Source organism: Bos grunniens, chromosome 2 (genome assembly GCF_055505025.1).
Source record: "Bos grunniens cultivar Pamir isolate PY7600 chromosome 2, Bosgru_T2T1.0, whole genome shotgun sequence".
In the NCBI taxonomy this organism is placed as follows: Eukaryota; Metazoa; Chordata; class Mammalia; order Artiodactyla; family Bovidae; genus Bos; species Bos grunniens.
In genome coordinates this window covers 52,303,094-52,325,943 of record NC_141166.1, presented here as the reverse complement: position 1 = coordinate 52,325,943, position 22,850 = coordinate 52,303,094, and the positions used below count along the sequence as shown (strand labels likewise).

The following is a 22,850-nucleotide window of genomic DNA, read 5'->3' as shown; positions in this document are numbered from 1 at the left end:
TAAGACATGGCACAAAAAGGGAGTTATCAAAAATATAGAACAACAGCTTGAGTTCAGGAAAAGAACAGTTAAAGATGTCCAGTTAGTTAAATCAAGCTATTTCAGATATTCTAGAATAAAAGAAATTTTTTTCCTACATAGAGATCTCTGAGTTTATAAACTTCCCTTGAAAAGTATAAAGAATATCTAATGATCCATTCTTTTCATCATTTCCTACTTAAATTCCCTCCACAGTCTGTCTAAATCCAGGGACTCACTAAAATGGGAAGTGATTGGGATAGGGGAAAGCAGGGATGTTTCATACAGCTGAAACTTTAAGGAATGAAACAGAGGAAAATGAGCTTCTGCAGGAGAATCTGGATTTTCAGGGGATCTGAGACCTCAGAATGCAGGAAGAGGAAACGGGGAGCAAACATGGAAGAGAACATGGAAGAAAAAGGATTTGGGAGAGCCGTATGATTTGGAGAGAATCGCCCCAAACAGGGCTTCTCTGATGGCTCAGCAGGTAAAGAATCTGCCCGCAATGCAGGAGACATGAGTTTGATCCCTGGGTCAGGAAGATCCCCTGGAGAAGGAAAGGACAACTCACTTCAGTGTTCTTCCCTGAATAACTGGATGGACACAGGAGCCTGGCAGGCTACAGTCCAGTGGATTGCAAAGAGTTGGACACAATTGAGCGACCAAACACAGCGTACACAGCACAGACCACAAAGAAGGCAATCCACTGTGCAGCGCTGATCATTGCAGTCACTGTTAGGTCACAACAAACAAAGAGACATAGAAAATATGTACACAAAACACTGTAACTCAGGTTGTCTGACAGGATTTCTCTTTCTCCTGATCTTTATATATAGCCAGAGTGATCACAAACTCTGAACACATACCTGGAGGTCCCATAGCACACATAATTTGAATATCCACTAGTTTAATCATAGAACAGTCTTTCAGGTCATACCAATTCCAGTGATCTAACCATTGTCTAAGTAACTCGATGGGAGGCTGGGCGCCATACACCTCTCGAGCAGGCATATTCACATCATCTACAAAGACAACCTGAGAATGAAAGGAGAAAAGGTATTAGAAAACATTAGCATCTTAATATAGTGTCCTGTGGTGCAAACAATGTTCAGGCAAAGAATAAGTTTCCTTTTTGTGAAGTGCATAAGTGAGAAGTGATGATTTCTTTGCACATCAGGACTATCTCTTAGCATCCATGTTACCAAGGAACAGGGAGACAGTCTTATTACTCACATTTATAGTTAACAGTTTAGAACTTATTAATCCTCTCATATAACTTGTTTCTCAATATGCCTTCTCTTTTTCCTTGTACAACTTCGATACATTAAATAAATGAGAAAGGTGTGATCTTCAAATGATTATAAACTCTGAGTGATAAGAGTAAGGCTGAGAAGGGTATTCTTGGCACAGGAACACAGAAAAGTCAATTGATAGCTTGGTTATTTAAAGGCCTAGAGAGCAAGCAGCAAAGACTCTGCTGAGTAAAAATGTTAATGAGAGAATTAGGAAGGTAGATAATTTCCCAGGTGAATATTCTACTTTGAATTCAAAAGGCAACTGCTTGTTTTTAATGTCAAGTTGCCAAATGCACATACAATATAAAAACACTTTTAAGAAGACTTCTTAACCAACATTTGTGATACATTAATAAAAACTGTACTACAGAAAGATGTCAAGTCCTAGTATATCTGGTTTCCTTGTTCTGAATGTAATAATGCCCAGGAATAGCGAAAGTGCTATATTATATGTATAGAAACAGAGAGTAATTACCATTTTCTTGCCCAAAGGAGGACCAAAAACTCCCTTTCTTCTTTTGTCCAGTTTTGACATGATAATATTTTGAGTTTGAGCTGCTGTAGTTTGTGCTGAGAAGTTAATCAGCAAAGGCTTGTAGATATCTTTATTGAGTTGATTTAAAAGAAAATTCTGTATAATAGCAAGAAATAATAAGATAAGCCATAGTTGCCATTATGTTTTGACACTTAAAAATAACACTAAGCATCATTGTTGACGTACTCAAATTTAATCTTCAAGTGTCATAATGTGAAAAGAGATGGAATCAATAGACATAACAGTTACCAAGTCAATGGAATGTCTTTATCTGTCCAGGCCCTAGGCACATGGCTTCTCTGATTTCTAAAAACACCATGCAGAGTACACACTCCTGCTGCTGCTGCTGCTGCTGTTGCTGCTAAGTCGCTTCAGTCGTGTCCGACTCTGTGCGACCCCATAGACGGCAGCCCACCAGGCTCCCCTGTCCCTGGGATTCTCCAGGCAAGAACACTGGAGTGGGTTGCCATTTCCTTCTCCAATGTATGAAAGTGAAAAGTGAAAGTGAAGTCGCTCAGCCGTGTCCAACTCTTAGCAACCCCATGGACTGCAGCCTACCAGACTCCTCCATCCATGGGATTTTCCAGGAAAGAGTACTGGAGTGGGGTGCCAGTTCCTTTTCCAGTACACACTCCTACTCTCCATAAAATCATAGGGACTCAGAGCTTAAGAAACTTGGCTTAAGGTCTCAGAAATGAGACAAGAATTTAGACTGCCACTTGTCTCTCTGCAGATCAATGTTCTCTGTAATACAGCTTATTATCTTTCTACAAGTTATCTGACTATAAATTAGGAAGCTTACATAATATAATTTGTACTTTCAAAATGGAATTTGCTGGAAAGCAGGTACAATTACAATGATTCTTAACCAAGATGTTGTGTTCTACAAATCATCTTGTAGAAGAATAATAAAACAGGAAAGTATTTACAGTACATTAAGAAGAAAAAAATCAGATTACAAAATAATATGCGAAGTATGTTTCCAATGTTGTGAAAAGTAATTTTTTTGGGCCTGGGCAGTTTATTAGCTGGGCTGCCATTTGATGGGAGTACAAATGACAGAAGGCTTTATTTTTCCCCACCCACCTCCTTGAATCATGTCTTCATTTCCTAACTCTTGATAGTATCTTAGATAAATCCTTCAGCTTTCTGTACACTTATTTTTTTTTTTAATTCAGTCCAACTCAACACCTTGATTTAAAATCTCAGTCCAAACTTCTTTGCTCCCCACTCTTGGATATTCCCTGATGCATACAGCATTTAGTACAAGAAAAGCAACATTTCAATCTGTTGGGGAAGAAATTATTCAACAAATAATACCAGAACAATTATTTGACTATATAACCCAAAGGGCGGACTGTATTAAACATAGAATCAATAAAGAACTATAAACAAGTACTACCACAATTGGAAAAATAAGAATTGACTGGGAACCTGCAACGGGGGAGGGGCCACTAACAGGCCCTCCCCTCTCCTCCACCTGCCTCCTCTATCTTCTTCTTATCCCACAGCTGGGTAGTAAGCACAGCTGGAGGGAGTAGGCAAAAGTCCTATTCATTGGGGTCATTGTGATTCCTCCTGATTAAGGCTATCTTGCCTGCTCCCATGGAAGCTTCCAAATGTTTACTCTCTGAGAAGAGCAGATGGGAAGGTTCCTTAGATACTCCAAAGGAACATTCACATTGCACAGTTTGCTGACCTAAGAGGAGTAGTGGCATTCCCTCCCTGCTGTGGGCAGTTATATGGAATGGAGGCCCAAGAATGATCAGGTTCACTTATATTTCACATTGTCCAACTGCCCCGGGAGAAACTTGCACTAACTTGCCATGCCAAAGGCTGGAGGTGCTATTCACTCTTAGTTCCAGCCAGCCTTCTGCTTTCAGAAATCTGAAACTAGAGGCAAGAACTGGTCTTTGATTAGTATGACCCCTTAAACACAAGAGAATTCAGGTTTCATAAAGGTACTGAGATTTGGGCCGTATCTTTTATAACAGGTAACAATTTCTTAACATACAGTGGGTATGATCCCACAAATTATTAAAGAAAATCAGTCTTATTACCACAAAGCAATGTTCACATATTCAATAATTTAGAAAATTAAATATCAACCAAAACACTGTTTTTTTAAGGCAGATAAAATTCTTTGTCTTATATAAGCTATTTTCATTAAAATACCTTTTAAATGGACAATAATTTAGTGATATAAAGTAGCATATCTTTAATAAATTTCCAAAGATAAATTCTCTTTGGAAAGAGACATTTTGGTAATTTTGATAATTTGATAATTACTCAAAAATTCTCTATGGTTCCAACATAGAAATGTAGAAATGCATAAGTATTTTAAAAACACTGCCTGTTCAGGTCATTAAAGAAATAATATTCTTTGGACTATTATGCACATTTTAATATGTGTATTTCTACAACACTTACAATAATGTAAACACTCTTTCCCGTTCCTGTTGGTCCTACAAATATTGAAGGCTTTTGATGGGTGGTCAACAATTCCATTAGTGCAGAGTATCGAATTGTGTCCAGAGTTGGCACAATGATTTCATTAAACATCACATCCTTAGGAATTGGAGGAGCTTCGGCTAACTTCTTTACCCATGGTTCCCATTTTCCTATTCCCTGTTTATAACAAATAACCAAATAGTGAATGTCATGTTGTAAAATACGTTCAGAAGCTCTGTACTTCTGCATCACTGCAGAAAAGATGAAAGATCAAGACCAACAATCCTTAATATGTACATATTTGTTTTTATCCTTTAAAACTCTTCACTCTAATTTTTTAAATTTTGTGTTAAATTAAAGAGAAATTGGGGTTTTGTATGGATAAAAATGAAATGGCAATGATGTAATAATTTGATGTCCTGGAACCACTGATTATATCAACCTAAAGATCAGTTACTTTTGCCAAATATTAGATTCTTTAACAGCACTGAGAAAACTGATCTAATCAATGTGTTAAAGAGTAAAGAATTTTATTCAACAAATGTTAACCAGTATAGAATATTTTTCTACACAGACCACCAGCTGCATTTGTTTGACTTTTATAATGGTACTTGCAACATCAGCTTATTATTTCAAGCAAGATTTCTTTCTCTTTTAAAAAAATTTTCTTTAAAAAAATAAAAAAAAATAAAAAAATAAAAATAAAAAAGATAAAAAAATTTTATTGGAGTATAGATGATTTACACTGTTCTGTATCTGCTGTACAGCAAAGTGAATCAGTTACACATATACATATATCCACTCTTTTTTAGATTCTTTTTCCATATACATCATTAGAGTACTGAGTAAAGTTCCTGGTGCTAAATATAGGTCCTTATAGGTTATCTATTTTATTTATGGTAGTATGTCTCCTTTTTTAATTGTAGTAAAGAAAAAACACCTAAAATTTACCTTCAACCATTTTTAAGTGTATGGCTCAATATTATTAGCTAAATTCATGTTGATGTGTAAGAGATATTCAGAACAGACAAGATTTCTTAATATGAGATTATTGTTATTATGAAGTAACATTACACTGTATCCTATTAGCATTGTGAATTAAGTTTTCATTTGCTAAGGCAGTATCTATAACAAAAATTTCAAATATACGTTAACTCTCCTTAGAAAAACACCACTGCCCTCTCCATTCTACAAAATCCAGTTTAAGCTCGTGGTCATTCAAAGTATATTAAAATTAAGACCCATCTTCCTTCACATCTTCAAGTGTCCCACAACCCAGCCTCACTGATGAGTCTACTGTTTCCAAAAATGCCCCAGGTCCCTGGATCTTGACATATGGAACTCTTTTGTCCTAGTGTATGGATCATCAAAAAAGCAAGAGAGTTCGAGAAAAACATCTATTTCTGCTTTATTGACTATGCCAAAGCCTTTGACTGTGTGGATCACAATAAACTGGGGAAAATTCTGAAAGAGATGGGAATACCAGACCACCTGACCTGCCTCTTGAGAAACCTATATGCAGGTCAGGAAGCAACAGTTAGAACTGGACATGGAACAACAAACTGGTTCCAAATAGGAAAAGGAGTACATCAAGGCTGTATATTGTCATCCTGCTTATTTAACTTATATGCAGAGTACATCATGAGAAATGCTGGGCTGGAAGAAGCACAAGCTGGAATCAAGACTGCTGAGAGAAATATCAGTACCCTCAGATATGCAGATGACACCACCCTTATGGCAGAAAGTGAAGAACTAAAAAGCCTCTTGATGAAAGTCAAAGAGGAGAGTGAAAAAGTTGGCTTAAAGCTCAACATTCAGAAAATGAAGATCATGGCATCCGGTCCCATCACTTCATGGTAAATAGATGGGGAAACAGTGGAAACAGTGGCTGACTTTATTTTTCTGGGCTCCAAAATCACTGCAGATGGTGACTGCAGACATGAAATTAAAAGACGCTTACTCCTTGGAAGGAAAGTTATCACCAACCTGGACAACGGAAGGAAAGTTATCACCAACCTGGACAACATATTCAAAAGCAGAGACATTCCTTTGTCAACAAAGGTCAGTCTAGTCAAGGCTATGGTTTTTCCAGTAGTCATGTACGGATGTGAGAGTTGGACTATAAAGAAAGCTGAGCTCTGAAGAGTTGATGCTTTTGAACTGTGGTGTTGGAGAAGAGTCTTGAGAGTCCCTTGGACTGCAAGGAGATCCAACCAGTCCATCCTAAATGAGATCAGTCCTGGGTGACTTAAATACAAGAATACTCCCCAAAGCACTAAAACTAAAACAACAAAAACACTTCAATGTGCAAGATTAGGAAACTGAATTGATCACGGTCCACTGAAATGGTAGAATATAGGGAGTTTTAGAAAAATAAGCTTTATTAAAGAAGCATCAGTGAGATAGAGTTGTTCTCTTTATTAAGGGAAGAAGAAGAAGGATATGAAACTGCCCGGTGAGGATATAGAGTGATTCCAATTTCACTAAAATCTGCATATATTTAAATAACGCATGCATGCTAAGTCACTTCAGTCATGTCTGACTCTGCAACCCTATAACTGTAGCCTAGCAGGCTCCTCTGTCCATGAATTTCTCCAGGAAAGAATACTGGAGTGGCCTACCATGCCCTCCTACAGGGGATCTTCCCAACCCAGGAGGGACAGAATTTGCATTGGCAGGCAGGTCATTTACCACTAGTGCCACCCAGGAAGCCCATATTTAAATAACACGTATGCCTAAACTTTGCCCTCAATTACTGTACTGCCTAAACAAACAAGTGAACAAACACCACCCCAGGGTATACTGTCCATTCTGCTTGGGAAGTGCTGAATTCCTAACAATCCATCTGTGGTCCTGCAGGAACTCAGCCTGTGATGTGCTAACCTTCACCATGAACCTCCCAGAGGTGTGTCCTTGAGCAGTCCTCACCTGCTGCTGGACTGGATGTCCTAGTGTGTGATTTTATGCAATGGCACAACTGGCCCAATCAGCACTTTTATTTATCCCATTTTATCAATGAGAAAAACAAGACTTAGGGAGATTAAAAACCAGTCCAAGGCTATACAGAAAGAAACCAGACCCAGATGTGCCTGACTTCACATCCAGCACACCGTCTCCTACTCCATGCTGTCTCTTAGGCAGACAGTGGTGACAAGGTGGCCACAGAGCCATTCTGTGCCATGTGTCTCCCAGGGAAACCCTGCCTGATTGACAGGTGCAGATGTTGCTTCAAAACTCTTACCTCAGTGATAAACTGATAATCATAAATTGTTCCTTTTTCAGGGAATGGAACAGTTAGTCGTTTTGAAGATGTTTGTTCAGTTCCACTCAGTAATTTAAATCTATTTCGAGTTATATCTGAAATCGGGCCTTCCATTAGTTCTCGAAGAATCTTATTAAATTTCAACCGATCATCATCTTTACAAGAAGCACCGACAGACCAGATCAAAGAAAACAGAAAAATGCCCTGATTTGGAGAGATGAGAAGATAGAATGCATTAAAGAATAACTTTAATCCATCCTTAAAGCTTAAATCAGATCAGCCAGATTAATATCTTTGAATGGAAATGAATAAACTGATACATGGTAGTAGGTAATCTAGGGATTTTGTAATAATTAGTTTTTTCTATTAAGTTACATGTCATAAAATCTGACTATCAGAGAAGACAATATAATGCAAAGCATAAATTCTAGGCATAGTAAAAACTTAGAATGATTAGTCTGGTAAATCAGGTGCTAATTCAAGTATACAGCTGAACTTTGATATTAAAAAGAATATTGAGATAACTTTTTATTAAAGTAAAAAAGCATATTTTAATAAAGAATAATCAACTCACAATATATGTTTATTAAATTTTGATACAATGTTTTATAAAGTAAAACAAATTCATATACTTTTATTTACCTGTTGTAATAATTACCCGAGCATTGACTATATCATTAGAACCACAGTCCTGCAAGCTTTCTTATCAAACTCAGGCAGAGGGAACAGAACAAGACACCGCTCAAATAAGAAGGTCTGTTTGCTTGTTTTAAAATCAAATCTCCTTTTCCATGCCAAAGCTAAAACAGTTCTGACTATACTCATAAAAGTTGTGAACTCTGGCTTGACACCATTCATCTACTCCTAGGTTATTCAGACTCTTTTTGAAAACTATTTTAAATGAAATTTAAAATGCATTTCATAAAAAAAATAAGCAGAAAAGTAACACTGACTACATTAGAAGTGCGACCATTAGCAATATGTAGTTTTTTATTAAAGAAGATTCAAGGTCTGTTGATAATTTTATTGCTATATTTAAAATAATATAGATTATATATCTTCTTGCTTTCTTCATTCTTAATATTTATATACACACATATATTTTAAATATTTATATCTCATGAGAAAGGAGAAACATTAGGGAAGAAAAAAAATAAATTATAATTTGGAGGTTGAAGAGGGAAGTGAATCTTGTTGTCAAATGGTCATTGACATTTTGGGGACTGATCATCTTTGCCGTGTGCTGTGCTCAGTTGCTCAGTCTTGTCTAACTCTTTGTGACTCCATGGACTGCACCCCACCAGGCTTCTCTGTCCATGGATACTCTCCAGGCAGGAATACTGGAGTGGGTTGCCATTCCCTCCTCCAAGGAATCTTCCCAACCCAGGGATCGCATCCAGGTCCTGCACTGCAAGCAGATTCTTTACCAACAGAGCTGCCATCATCTTTGAGACTGGGCCAAGTGATTCAAGGTATCAGTAGCAGATCTGTGGGGGTCACTGGGCTCCACCCAAACTTCATGATTTAATACAACACCAGGCAAGGAGTTTTCCTATCAGCACCTGGTATTTGGGATCTGATTCTTTCTCACTTTTCAGCTTCCACCCATTATCCAGCCTCCAATTCCAGGAAAAATAAGGTTAATTACTTAGGAAAATTTACTGGGGAAAGCAATCAATCCTTTTCTATTGCAAGATTCAAAGACTTATCTCATGTAAAGAGTACATGGACTTACCTCAAGTAAAGAGTAAGTTTCTCGATCATTTCTCTCTCTTACTTTGACTTCATCAGCAAAGTCACTCATAAAACAGTCTATCAGATTCATTAGGGATCGGACTAAGTTTGTATCTGAAGTAGGAGATAATTCCTGAAAAATCAGAGAAAAAAGTCCATGAAGCAGTTTAAATGAGGCACTAATTGAAATAGTATCAACTAATTTTTATTGAACTCATTTAGTTATAACAGCCATAACATCTACGAAAAGGTGTTAGTATTATAATTCTAGTTTTACAAGAGGGAAACTATTTTTAAAATGATAGTTCATCAGAAATGAGAGATCATCTTTTAGAATATTTTCACCTAGATGTGATTAGGTAGGACTTCAAGTTTGTTTTTTTAAGGGAAAAGATTATCATCCATACATTTTCTCAAACCATAAGATGCTTTGTTTAAAATACTTTTTTGAGAAACTATATTAATTAAAAATTTTAAACTTTAATATGAGTTTTTAATCAAAATAATTAATAAATTATTTTAATATCTGGTAGTTGACAATAAAGTAGACATTAAAATGTATATATATGGCTAATTTGGATTTTCCATTTATTTCTTAAATCTTAAAACTTTCATCCCTCTTACCTTTGTATGTTTTCTAATAAATTCAACAGAAACAGGAACCATTCTGTCAAATAAGCCTATTATAAATTCCTTCTGAATAATAGTGATTGTAGCAGGTAAAAGATTTATCCAAGACAACATCAGCGGTCTCCAGCCTAGCATATGAGGCTCCATGTATATCATCCCACATCTGGAAACCTGGAAAAACAATCACTGTTTACCACCAAGGTACTGCTTATAAAAGAAGGATGACTCGGTACATCTATTTCTTACAGTTTTCAGGAAACTCGTGGGGGAAAAGGCATACTTTTATAAAATTTCCTCATCTAAATTTTCATGTATGACTTTACCAAATGGTCCTAGACAAAGAGGGAAATATCCCTGACTCTTATTACTGTCAAAGTATGTCAACAGACATGTCTGCCCTTGGAGAATCACAGATGGCTGTTAAAATGAATTCTATAAATACTTTTTTTCAGCTAGAGTCAAAATTACTAAGCAATAAACACATTTAAAACATTTCAAATTTATTAGCAGATGTGAAAATTGAGAACTTACAGTGGCAGGAGAAGCAACTTCTAAATCCATCGGCTCAAAAATAAGATTCATTTGTGGCGACATTTGGATAATCTCCCCGCTCATCAGACATAGCTTTTTGTTGTCGTCCAGCACAGTGTTCATATTCTCAATCCATACTGCATCTACTGGCCCATCAAAAATTAACCACTTTCTATCTGGTGTCTGGTTCATTCAGATGGTGAATAAAGGGCAAAAATGGTTATGGAAGGAAACAGTTCATTCATGTTATTTTACAATTTTAAAATGTATCTCCTAAAACTAATTTCACCATCAAAATGTAAAGGCACCTTTGGAATAGAGTGTATATGCGTGTGAATATACATACATATTCACTAAAGAAGCCTATATGTGCCATGGATGAGACACAAATTATAACATCTTATAACAAATTATAACATGTTTTCTAATGTCTCTGAAATCATATACAACATATTTTAGAAAAGTGAAAAAAAATGCAACTGCCAGGGAAAACAATTTTCATTGAGACTGTCTGACTGTATAGACATTCTATTTAGTATTCATACAGATCAATTATTCTTGTGTGTTAAGTCAAATTTTCTGTTCCCTCCACTGAATGAATTCACCCACATACACATCCTTCTTGGGCTAAACTGTCTTGTGGTCGTATAATATCTGGCATTAAAAATCAATATAATGTTCACAGTCCCACAGTGAGAAAAACTGATTCTCTTTTCCAGACCCTAATGAAGAAGCCATCCTGTGGACACAGATGATGCCTCGGGTTCACCTTCAGCAAATGCACACTTGCGTTGAAGTAGTGAGGGATTTGAATCCACCTCAACAACTTCATCCTGTGATCAAAAGCATTAATCATACCCACACTCAGAAGCTAGCTCTGGCCATGCTCAGGAAGCATGGAAGAGTGCGTTGTCTTGGAGAGAAAACCTTCAGATCAACTTTTCCTCCTGCTGTTGGGTTCTTAAGCCTGTTAGGCTCCACTCTGAGAAACACTCCCCTGGTGGTGAGCAGGTGGGCCCTGCAACAACTGAGTGACCTCACTTTTAGTCTGGCTTTACTATTTCCCAGCTGTGTGACTTGGGGACAGCTACTTAACCTTCCTGAGACTAATATTTATGGGATATAGCTTCCTGGAAAATATAACACATACTATGTAGCTAAATATAAAATGAGAGGTATCTCATGATTATTTCTGTATAAATGATGCAATAGCACACATTATCTAGAGACTTCACACATTAATCTGGGCCAGAGCACATTTACTGTGACAAGAAAGGATCTGAGAAGTTTCATCAGTGGTCCCAGATCTCTGTGTGCCCCACCTATGCCTCCTGACACTGCACAAGATCTCTGCCCCATTAGAGCCGATCCTCATGTTATTCATGGCTCAAGGTCCTTTAGGAAAATAAAAGTACAGCTGTGATTTAATGCTTTTCTGTCATTACACTGACTCATGACTGTCTTGTCCTTAAATAAGTAGACGAGTAGACAGCACCAAATTTAGGATGTATGGTAGTCAGAATAAAGGTTAACATATATATATATATATATATATATATATATATATATATATATGATTTAACAAAACAATTAAATGTCTCTAGCCTAGGCCCCTTTTCCTGTAAGACTAGCCTTAACAAGCTGTCTCTATCTGATCATAGTCCATGGAGAGACTGCTAACACAACAACCAAGTTAGCATTTATTGGTCTGTGACCTTTCTTAGAGTGGGCAGCAGCCCCTCAGCAGGGTATGCCAGGAAGGGGCAAGTCCCCACTCCCCTTCCCAGAGGTCAGCAGCTGGCACGTCCCTCACTTTTTCTTTCCACAGACAGCTCATGCTCTCCCAGCACACTAGACGGAAGTACTGGAATTGGTCTGCAATTTGCTCTTTCAGCACTAGAGTCTATCTAACAATTAGTAGGTGTGACAGTGACAGCCAGCTGAGCAGCAGGGCAAAGAATGTTGCTGATGGATCAAAAGGATCCTGTTATTCAGATGCTCCCCTTGCTGGGTCACCTAGCCTGGAAAATGAGCACCAGAAATGCTCTCCTCAGTCTCCTTTCCTTGTGCCCTTTCTTCTGTGCATACTGAGGAGGACATGCCTGCCCCCATGGTCTCTGGCCATCTATTTGTAGAGACTCACAAGTGCTCTTCATAGAAACTCTGCCAGACTATTCAGTACTGCACTTTAAATATGTACCTTGAACTATAAATACAAAAGTTTACTTGAAACTGAAAAAATCAGAGCTCTCACAGCCTTTCCAAATAGACATGCAAAGTGTTAGCACTTACCGATGAAGCAGCAAATGCTCTGAAACTGACAGCAAGGATCCCGTCGGACCACTCATGGGACACTAAATCAAACTGTCCATACAGCTGACCCATGGTGACGGACTTAGGATTTAAAACAGTAATCTGAACCTTGTTTTCTTCCATTAACCCCTTAACAGAAAACAATTATTTATTTATTTAAAAGAATACTGTCTTTATTCATGGAAAACATGATGGTGTATGTAGATAATCCTAAAGACTCTAAAGGAAACTATCAGAAGTAAAAAGTTCACTTAACAAGGTTCCAGAGTACAAGGTCATTATCTAAACATTGATTGTATTTTCTAAATAATGTCAATGAAAAACTTAACAATAAAATTTATAAGTACAATTTACAATAGGATTTAAAAACTCATAAGATACTTAGGAATAAATCAGTAAATGTTGGTCGAGATCTATAAACAGTAGTTATTATATGCTTTACAGGTTAGATATTCTTTTCTGTTTTTCCTTACAAACCTTAAAAATGTTAACACCATTCTAAACTCACTGGCATTACAAAAACAGGCCTGGGGCTGAATTTGCCCCATGGGCTGAACTTGGATGATTCTCGCTGCAAAACATTCTTTGAGTGAAAATTAAATAATTACAAGATACGGAAATATGTACCATTTTCATGTTGTGAAAAAGTTTATATTGGTAAGTTGGCAGTTTGCACTAAAACCTTGAAAACCATTATGTGGAATTAATAAGAGATATTAATAGACCTAGGGCATAACCTTTTTTATGTTTCTAACTGATAGATTTTTTAGAAGAGCTTTAGGTTTACAAAAAAATTGAACAGAAAGTACTGTATATATATTCATATATATTCCCTCCACCTCCCACCCCACGCACAGTTTCTCCTATTATTAAAGCCTGGCATTGGTGTGGTGCATTATTATGAGTGATGAACTGATACAGATACCTTGTTATTGACCAAATCCCATGGCTTACTAAGCTGTACTCTTTGTATTGGACAGTTCAATGGATTTTGCCAAATACATTATATCATGTATCCACCATTACAACATATACAGAATAGTTTCACTGTGCTCTACTTATTCACAACCATTTTCTTTTTCAGTTTGGTTCAGTTCAGTTGCTCAGCCATGTCCGACTCTTTGTGACCTCATGGACTACACCATGTCAGGCCTCTCTGTCCATCACCAACTCCCGAAGTTTACTCAAACTCATGTCTATAGTCAGTGAAGTCATCCAACTATCTCATGCTCTGTCGTCCCCTTCTCCTCCCACCTTCAGCCTTTCCCAGCATCAGGGTCTTTTCAAATGAATCAGTTCTTCACGTCAGGTGGCCAAAGTATTGGAGTTTCAGCTTCAGCATTGGTCCTTCTAATGAATATTCAGGACTTATTTCCTTTAGGATGGACTGGTTGGACCTCCTTGCAGTAAAAAGGACTCCCAAGAGTCTTCTCCAACACCACAGTTCAAAAGCATTGATACTTCAGCGCTCAGCTTTCTTTGTAGTCCAATTCTCACATCCATACGTGACTACTTGAAAAACCATAGCCTTGACTAGACTGACCTTTGTGGGCAAAGTAATGTCTCTGCTTTTAAATATTTTGTCTAGGTTGAACATAGCTTTTCTTTCAAGAAGAAAGCGTCTTTTAATTTCATGGCTGCAGTCACCATCTGTGTGACTTGGAAGCCCAAGAAAATAAAGTCAACCACTGTTTCCCCATCTATTTGCCATGAAGTGATGGGACTGGATGCCATGATCTTAATTTTCTGAATGTTGAGTTTTAAGCCAACTTTTTCACTCTCCTCTTTCACTTTCATCAAGAGGCTCTTTAGTTCTTCTTCGCTTTCTGCCATAAGGGTAGTGTCATCTGCATATCTGAGGTTCTTGATATTTCTTCCAGCAACCTTGATTTCAGCTTGTGCTTCATCCAGCCCAGCATTTTGCATGATGTACTCTGCACAGGGGCGTATTCATGTTGATGTATGGCAAAACCAATACAATACTGTAAAGTAATTAGCCTCTAATTAAAATAAATAAATTTAAATTAAAAAAAAAGAAGTTAAATAAGCAGGGTTACAATATACAGCCTTGACTCACTACTTTCTGATTTGGAACCAATCTGTTGTTCCATGTCCAGTGCCAACTGTTGCTTCTTGACCTGCTGCATATAGATTTCCCAGGAGGCAGGTCAGGTAGTCCAGTATTCCCATCTCTTGAAGAATTTTCCACAGTTTGTTGTGATCCACACGGTAAAAGACTTTGGTGTAGTCAATAAAGCAGGAGTAGATGATTTTCTGGAACTCTTGCTCTCTCAGTGATGCAATGGATGTTGGCAATTTGATCTCTGATTCCTCTGCGTTTTCTAAATCCAGCCTGAACTTCTGGAAGTTCACGGTTCATGTACTGTTGAAGCTTGACTTGGAGAATTTTGAGCATTACTTTGCTAGCATGTGAGATGAGTGCAATTGTGCAGTAGTTTGAGCATTCTTTGGCATTGCCTTTCTTTGGGATTAGAATGAAAACTGACCTTTTCCAGTCCTGTGGCCACTGCTGAGTTTTCCAAATTTGCTGGCATATTGAGGGCAGCACTTTCACAGCATCATCTTTTAGGACTTGAAACAGCTCAACTGGAATTCCATCACCTCCACTAGCTTTGCTCCTAGTGATGCTTCCTAAGGCCCACTCAACTTCTCGTTTCAGGATGTCTGGCTCTAGGTGAGTGATCACACCACTGTGGTTATCTGGGTCATGAAGATCTTTTTAATATAGTTTTTCTGTGTATTCTTGTCACCTCTTCTTAATATCTTATGCTTCCATACCTTTTCTGTCCTTTATAGTGGTCATCTTTGCATGAAAAGTTCTCTTGGTATCTCTGATTTTCTTCAAGAGATCTCTAATCTTTCCCATTTTATTGTTTTCCTCTATTTCTTTGCATTGATATTTGAGGAAGGCTTTCTTATCTCCCCTTGCTATTCTTTGGAATTCTTCATTAAGATGGACCTATCTTTCCTTTTCTCCTTTGCCTTTTGCTTCTATTCTTTTCTCAGCTATTTGTAAGGCCTCCGCAGACAACCATTGTGCCATTTTCCATTTCTTTTTCTTGGGGATGGTCTTGACCATTGCCTCCTGTACAATGTCATGAACCCACATCCATAGTTCTTCAGGCTCTTTATCTATCAGATCTAATCCCTTGAATCTATCTGTCACTTCCACTGTATAATCATAAGGGATTTGATTTAGGTCATACCTGAATGTAACAACATACTAAGTTCAACTCTCCCACACTGCTTTCTGCCCACCAGCAGTGGAGCTTGGGGCATGAAATACCAAACTGAAGAAAAGATATGGGAATAATAATATGAAGCAGTAAAATAAACTCAAGGTCATTGCTTTCTTCTTTGTTCCCAGGAAGGGAATAACAACATGTCATCCTTAATTCAGAAGCATGGGAAAGCTCCATTAGAATATCTCAGTCAGGACAAAGTTGCTGCCATCAAAGAAAGATTTTTGTCCCAAATGCAGCAAAGCCAGTGTGAAGCTGCAGGTTGTAGGCAGTGACTATGAAGCCCCATTTACCTGACCACAAGGTCACTCTTAGAATTTCCTGGTAATGAGTCACTTTGAGGCTTTATAGTACCAGAATACATGGTCATAGCCTTCACCTTTTTAAATCTTTTAGTGGCACCACATTTGGCTTTTAGAGATTTATTTTTTATAGCAAAATAATTAGTTCATATAATAATGAAACAACAAAGGAGGAAGAATGCAAACAAAAACTCAGCGAAAGAGGTCAAGACGGATAAAGGGAAAGGAAGGGAGGCGAAGCGAGGAAAGCACATGTAAGGATAAAAGCATAGAGGGAGAGATGACAGAAATAAGTACACATCAGTTTGATAATAAATACAAATGAATCTAAATTCCCCAATGAGAAGATAAAGGCCATCAAATGGAGAAAATAAAAGTCAAACTATTTACTCCCCATAAAAAAGTAAATCACAGTGACAGTCAGAGTCACAATTACAAGCATGGGCAAATATGTATCCAGGGGAAAAGCGGGGGTTGCAATACTGAAATTAGACACAGGAGATCCATGGCAAATAATACAAGTACACAGTATTATACTGGCTGAAGGGGGGAGGCTCCACAATGAAGGTATAATGATACAAATCCCATTTGGCTACAAACATTGACATATATGTGCAAAAATTATTTGAAATACAAAGATAAGTAGACACAAATGCAGTATTAGTCGGAGAATTTAAAATAGCCTCACTCCTTTAGCATATCAAAGTAGATCAAACTGAGTCAACTAAGACAGTAATTTTGAATAATATAATTATCATTATTTACTATGCTTATATACATATTATATTATGCATACACACAACACACACACTTCAATTCAATACCACTAACAGACAGCACTAGAGGAAGTTTGCATTGAATCTGAATTTGAATCTTAACACCAAGAAAATAAAATACACTCTCCTATGAAATTATAAAATACTCTATGAAAGTATAAGATTTTTTCACATTTTCAGACTTTTTTATACAATGAACATGTTACCTTTATAATTAAACTTTTTAAAAAGGAACCTAAGGCTTTGAGGCAAATATGTGGCATATTCTTTATATGCTGAACTTCCTACTTGAATCATATTACTTTTCTATTTTCTCTGTATTTTGATAATTTTAAGTTGCTGCATTAAAGTATCCTTTTAAGTGACCATACATTCTATCCTACACAAAGCTGATTATTGGTAAATTAATGGATTAACACCACACTTACCTTTTCACATAGGTCATTTAATGCTCCAGCTAAGACGCGATATGCACTGGTTTTTCCTCCAAATGGTTCTCCAACAATCATAAAGCCATGACGCACAATCATCATTTCATATATCTGAAGAATCTTCTCAGAAAAGAATCTGGTCATTTGCAAATTCATGGAGTCACAGTTGTCTTTGATAGCTCCCAGCAAATCGTTGTAATCTGGTTTTGGTAATTTCACCCCAGGAAACAAATCTGAAGTAATTCCCTGATGACAGATGATTCAGATGTTTATATTAACATTACATAGCTATAAACTCTCATATTATCTCTCTATATATGTTTGCATGTATATGTGTACATCTATACACATATGTATATGTTTATAAACTTGATAAAATTTCTCACATCCTCATATTTAATACTGATGAAAATAGAGCCATTAAATAATAGCTCAGTATTTTTAACACCTTCATAGAGGTATGACTGACATACAATGAACTGCTTATATTTAAAGGGCATAATTTGATAAGTGAAACCACCAACTCAATGAAGATAATCAACGTATCAACCATTGCCACAAGTTTCCTTATGATCTTTTGTAATCCTCCTCTCTCCTCTCCCTGACACCCACCTCCATCCCCAGACAATCAACACACACACTAATTTGCTTTCTGTTTCTATTTTTATTTTCATTGCCTAGACTTTAATATGGATGAAATTACACATTATGTGTACTACTTTTTTAAATCTGGCTTCTTTCACTCAGCATAAGGATTTGAAATCTCAAACACGTCACTGCATATATCTATAGTTCTTTGCATTGAAGTCCACCATACTGAGGTGCCGGTTTTTAAACCCATTTTCCTGTTGATGGACATTTTCATTGTTTTTAGTTTTGGAAATAAATAAAGATGCCATAAACACATACACACAAGTCTTTGCATGGACAAATGCTTTCATTTCTCTCAAGTGAATACTGAGAAGTGGAATACTTGGATAGTACACTCGGATGGTAAAGAATCTGCCTGCAGTGCAGGAGACCTGGGTTCAATCCCTGGGCCAAGAAGATCCCCCAGAGAAGGGAATGGCAACCCACTCCACTATTTTTGCCTGGAGAATTCCATGGACAGAGGAGCCTGGTGGGCTATAGTCCATGGTGTCGCAGAGTCAGTCACTAATGAATGACTGATACAACACAACAATGGCAGGTACGTGTCTAACATTTGAAGAAACGGTCTGCTTTCCAAAATGGTTGTCCTATTTTAAATTCCCCTCAGCAGTGTGAGTTTCAATATCTGGTATAATCAGTATTTTTAATAAGTGTGTAACAGTATCTTGCTATGGCTTCAACTTGCATTTGCTAAAGAGTAACACTTTGGCGTTACTTTTGTGCCATATGTATGTCTTCTTTGGTGAAATGTTTGTTCAAATTTTTTGTTGTTGTTGTTCTTTAGTCACCAAGTCATGTCCAACTCTTCATGACCCCAAGGACTGCAGCACACCAGGCAACCCTGTCCTTCACCATCCCCCGGAGTTTGCTCAGTCTCAAATCATTGGCCTATTGTAATTGGTTTATTTTCTTCATGGTAAGTTTTGACCATTTGTTAAGCATTCTACTTACAAGTGCTTCACCATACATCTAATAGGCAAGTGTTTTTTATACCTCTAACTTGTCTTTCATTCTCCTACAGTATATTTCAAAGAGCAAACTTTTTAATTCTGATGAGCCTATTTTATCAATTTACTGTTTCATGCATTGTGCTTTTGGTGGTGTATTTAAGAAATTTTTGCCTAACCCAAATTCACAAGGGATTTTTCCTGTTTTCTTCTTCAGATGTTGTGGTTTTACATATTTTCCAGTTAAAAAGTTAAAAGATGAACATTATCTGATTTCAAGGCTTATTATAAAAACAGTATCATACTAGCATAAAAACAGACAAAATATAACAATGGAATAGAAGAGAGAGACCAGATATAGATCCAGACACATATGAAAACTCATTCTCAAGCAAAAACAATCCAGTAAAGATTAAACAAATAGTCTTTGAACAAAGTATGCTAGGATACCCGGATTTATCAAAATAATGAACTTGAATCCATACCTCATATCATATATAAAAATAAGTTTAACAGTATTTTAATCAGTGTAGTGGGTAGTATGTTAATCCTTTTAGTGTTCCTCAAAAATTTATGTTAGAATGTCACCTTGTCTGGAAATAAGATCGTTGCAGATGTAATTAGATCAGATGAGATCCTACTGGACCCTAACTCCAGTGACTGGTATCTATACAACAGAAAGGAGAGGAAGATGCAAACTCAAGCACACCTGGGAAACAAGGCCATCCTAGTGATGGGGACAGAAGCTGAAGCCACCAGGGAACCACCAATGACAAGCCAAGGAACATCAAAGATCGTCAGGAGCCATCAGAAGCTAAGAAGAAGCAAGGAAGGGTTCTTTCCTAAAGAATCTTTACCTTCTTTCAGAGGTAACCAACAGCTTATTTCAGACTTTTTTCCTCCAGAACTGTGAGAAAATAAATTTCTGTTGTTTTAAACCACCAAGTTTGTGGTTCTCTGTTATGGAAGCTTTAGAAAAATAATATAATCACATAATATAGGATTGGAAAGAATTATAATTCCACATATAGTTTATATGAGAATATAAAGTCACTTTCAAGGACTAAGAAACATTCCTTTATAAACCACTAAGGCTATTTCATAAGCATTATAGCAACTTAGGGCTTCCCTGGTGGCTCAGTTGGTAAAGAATCTGCCTGCAATGTGGGAGACCTGGGTTCAATTCCTGGGTTGGGAAGATTCCCCTGGAGAAGGGAATGGCAACCCACCCCAGTATTCTGGCCTGGAAAATTCATGTCTGCGGAATTCATGTCTGGCCTGGAGACCCCAGTCCATGGGGTCACAGAGAGTCAGACACAACTGAGCGACATTCATTTCACTTCACAGCAACCTATGTGGTAAAGCATCTGTCTGCAATGCAGGAGATCCGGGTTTGATCCCTGGGTTGGGAAGATACCCTGGAGAAGGAAATGGCAACCCACTCCAGTATTCTTGCCTAGAAAATTCCATGGATGGAGGAGCCTGGTGGGCTACAGTCCATGGGGTCTCAAAGAGTCGGGCATGACTGAGTGACTTCACTTCACTTTGAAGGAACCAGATGCCATGATCTTAGTTTTCTGAATGTTGAGCTTTAAGCCAACTTTTTCACTCTCCTCTTTCACTTTCATCAACAGGCTCTTTAGTTCTTCTTCGCTTTCTGCCATAAGGGTGGTGTCATCTGCATATCTGAGGTTATTGATATTTCTCCCAGCCATCTTGATTCCAGCTTGTGCTTCCTCCAGCCCAGTGTTTCTCATGATGTACTCTGCATAGAAGTTAAATAAACAGGGTGACAATATACAGCCTTGACATACTCCTTTTCCTGTTTGGAACCAGTCTGTTGTTCCATGTCCAATTCTAACTGTTGCTTCCTGACCTGCACACAGATTTCTCAAGAGGCAGGTCAGGTGGTCTGGTATTCCCATCTCTTTCAGAATTTTCCACAGTTTCTTGTGATCCACACAGTCAAAGGCTTTGGCAAAGTCATTAAAGTAGAAATAGATGTTTTTCTGGAACTCTCTTGCTTTTTTGATGATCCAGAAGATGTTGGCAATTTGATCTCTGGTTCCTCTGCCTTTTCTAAAACCAGCTTGTACATCTGGAAGTTCAGGGTTCACGTATTGCTAAAGCCTGGCTTGGTAGCCATGCCCTTCTCCAAGGGATCTTACTGACCAAGGAATCAAAACCAGATCTCCTACATCACAGGCAGATTCTTTATCATTGAGTCACCAGTGCTTAGGAGTAACTATTCATAAAACTCTTAGAACAGGGTCAGGTACATTGTAAATGCATACTGTTTGCCAAGTAAACAAAAATATCTTCTCAGATTGTTCAAATTATTTATGGTTAATCTTAAAGAAGCAGACAATTCTAGATCATATCTGGTAGCTAGTGGGTCTCAATCAAGACCAGTTCCTTTCACCAGTTCCTCTCTGCCAGGTAGAGAGTTGGGAATACATGGAGTTGTCCTTCTGGTTGTATTACTGTGAAAGTCCAGAGACACTGGGGGGACCAGGGATGCCAAGAGTTTGTAGCATATGGGACAGTCTCTCAAAACAGGGAACTGTCCTATTTGAAAATGCCAGCTATGCTCCATTTGTGAAATATTGCTCGAGAAATATTTGCTGAATGAATACACAGCTATAGGAGGACACATCTAAATGAGATATACCTCTACTTCATAAAAATAAATAGAGCTTTACTTATATTTATTCCTGGAAAATCTGTATAGTGTACTAGTACCAAAGAAACTGAGGGAAATTTTTAACAAGAAATTTTGAACCAATTCCCTGAAAACTTGATCTATAAAATATTTGCACTGTCAATTCCAAATACTAACGGGAGCTTCTTTCAGAATGATGAAACATTGTTCCTATGGATAGCTAAGGGCACTGGGGCACACCACAGTGGCAGTGCCACTTCTGTCCTCCCTATGAGAGTCTTCTGATCTCAGTCTCTACACATCGGAAGCTAACTGTCCATACCTCAAGGCAGTGCAAGACAGAGTAACTCTCCCATGTGTCAGCAGCCCACTACCCACCACCCCCAGGCACTTCTACGGAGAATGGGGAAGGAAAAACAGTGACATCACATGGCAATACAGGAACTTTAACCATCACTCTGTAATTCTTTACTACTACTTATAATCTAATTTTTAAAATATAACAATATTACTAAACCTAGTTCTTAAATTATCCTGAAAAAAAAAAACCAATTTCATAAAAGACACTGCACTCTTAAGCTTATTTTTCACTTCTTCGATCATTAATTTTGACAAACATTTGCAAAGTATCCCTCTGTGTAAAGGATTCAATGGTGTGTTTCACCAATTACTTTCCTCCATGGAGTCTATTTCCTAGTGAGATTTATAAGCAAACTTTCTGTGACTTTTGGATGCTTATTATATTCTGCAGTAGAAAAAAAGTACTACTTAAAAAAATCCCAAGTTGTGCTGGGAAATCTGGTCAACCACGTGTAAAAGAATGAAACTAGACCACTTTCTAACACCATACACAAAAATAAACTCAAAATGGATTAAAGATCTCAACGTAAGACCAGAAACTATAAAACTCCTAGAGGAGAACATAGGCAAAACACTCTCCGACATACATCACAGCAGGATCCTCTATGACCCACCTCCCAGAATATTGGAAATAAAAGCAAAAATAAACAAATGGGACCTAATTAACCTTAAAAGCTTCTGCACATCAA

The 22,850-nt window shown here is 37.5% G+C and overlaps 1 protein-coding gene across 1 annotated transcript in view; it reads right to left on the bottom strand.

The window, feature by feature from the left end:
• DNAH7 (dynein axonemal heavy chain 7) overlaps positions 1 to 22,850 on the bottom strand; it is a 259,815-nt gene that overhangs the window by 108,015 nt on the left and 128,950 nt on the right. The window contains 9 exon segments of the mRNA XM_086366894.1: positions 885 to 1,053; positions 1,789 to 1,944; positions 4,279 to 4,476; positions 7,541 to 7,765; positions 9,297 to 9,428; positions 9,920 to 10,096; positions 10,457 to 10,639; positions 12,749 to 12,898; positions 17,539 to 17,787. Of these exon segments, the coding sequence (XP_086223020.1) occupies positions 885 to 1,053; positions 1,789 to 1,944; positions 4,279 to 4,476; positions 7,541 to 7,765; positions 9,297 to 9,428; positions 9,920 to 10,096; positions 10,457 to 10,639; positions 12,749 to 12,898; positions 17,539 to 17,787 (1,639 nt within the window).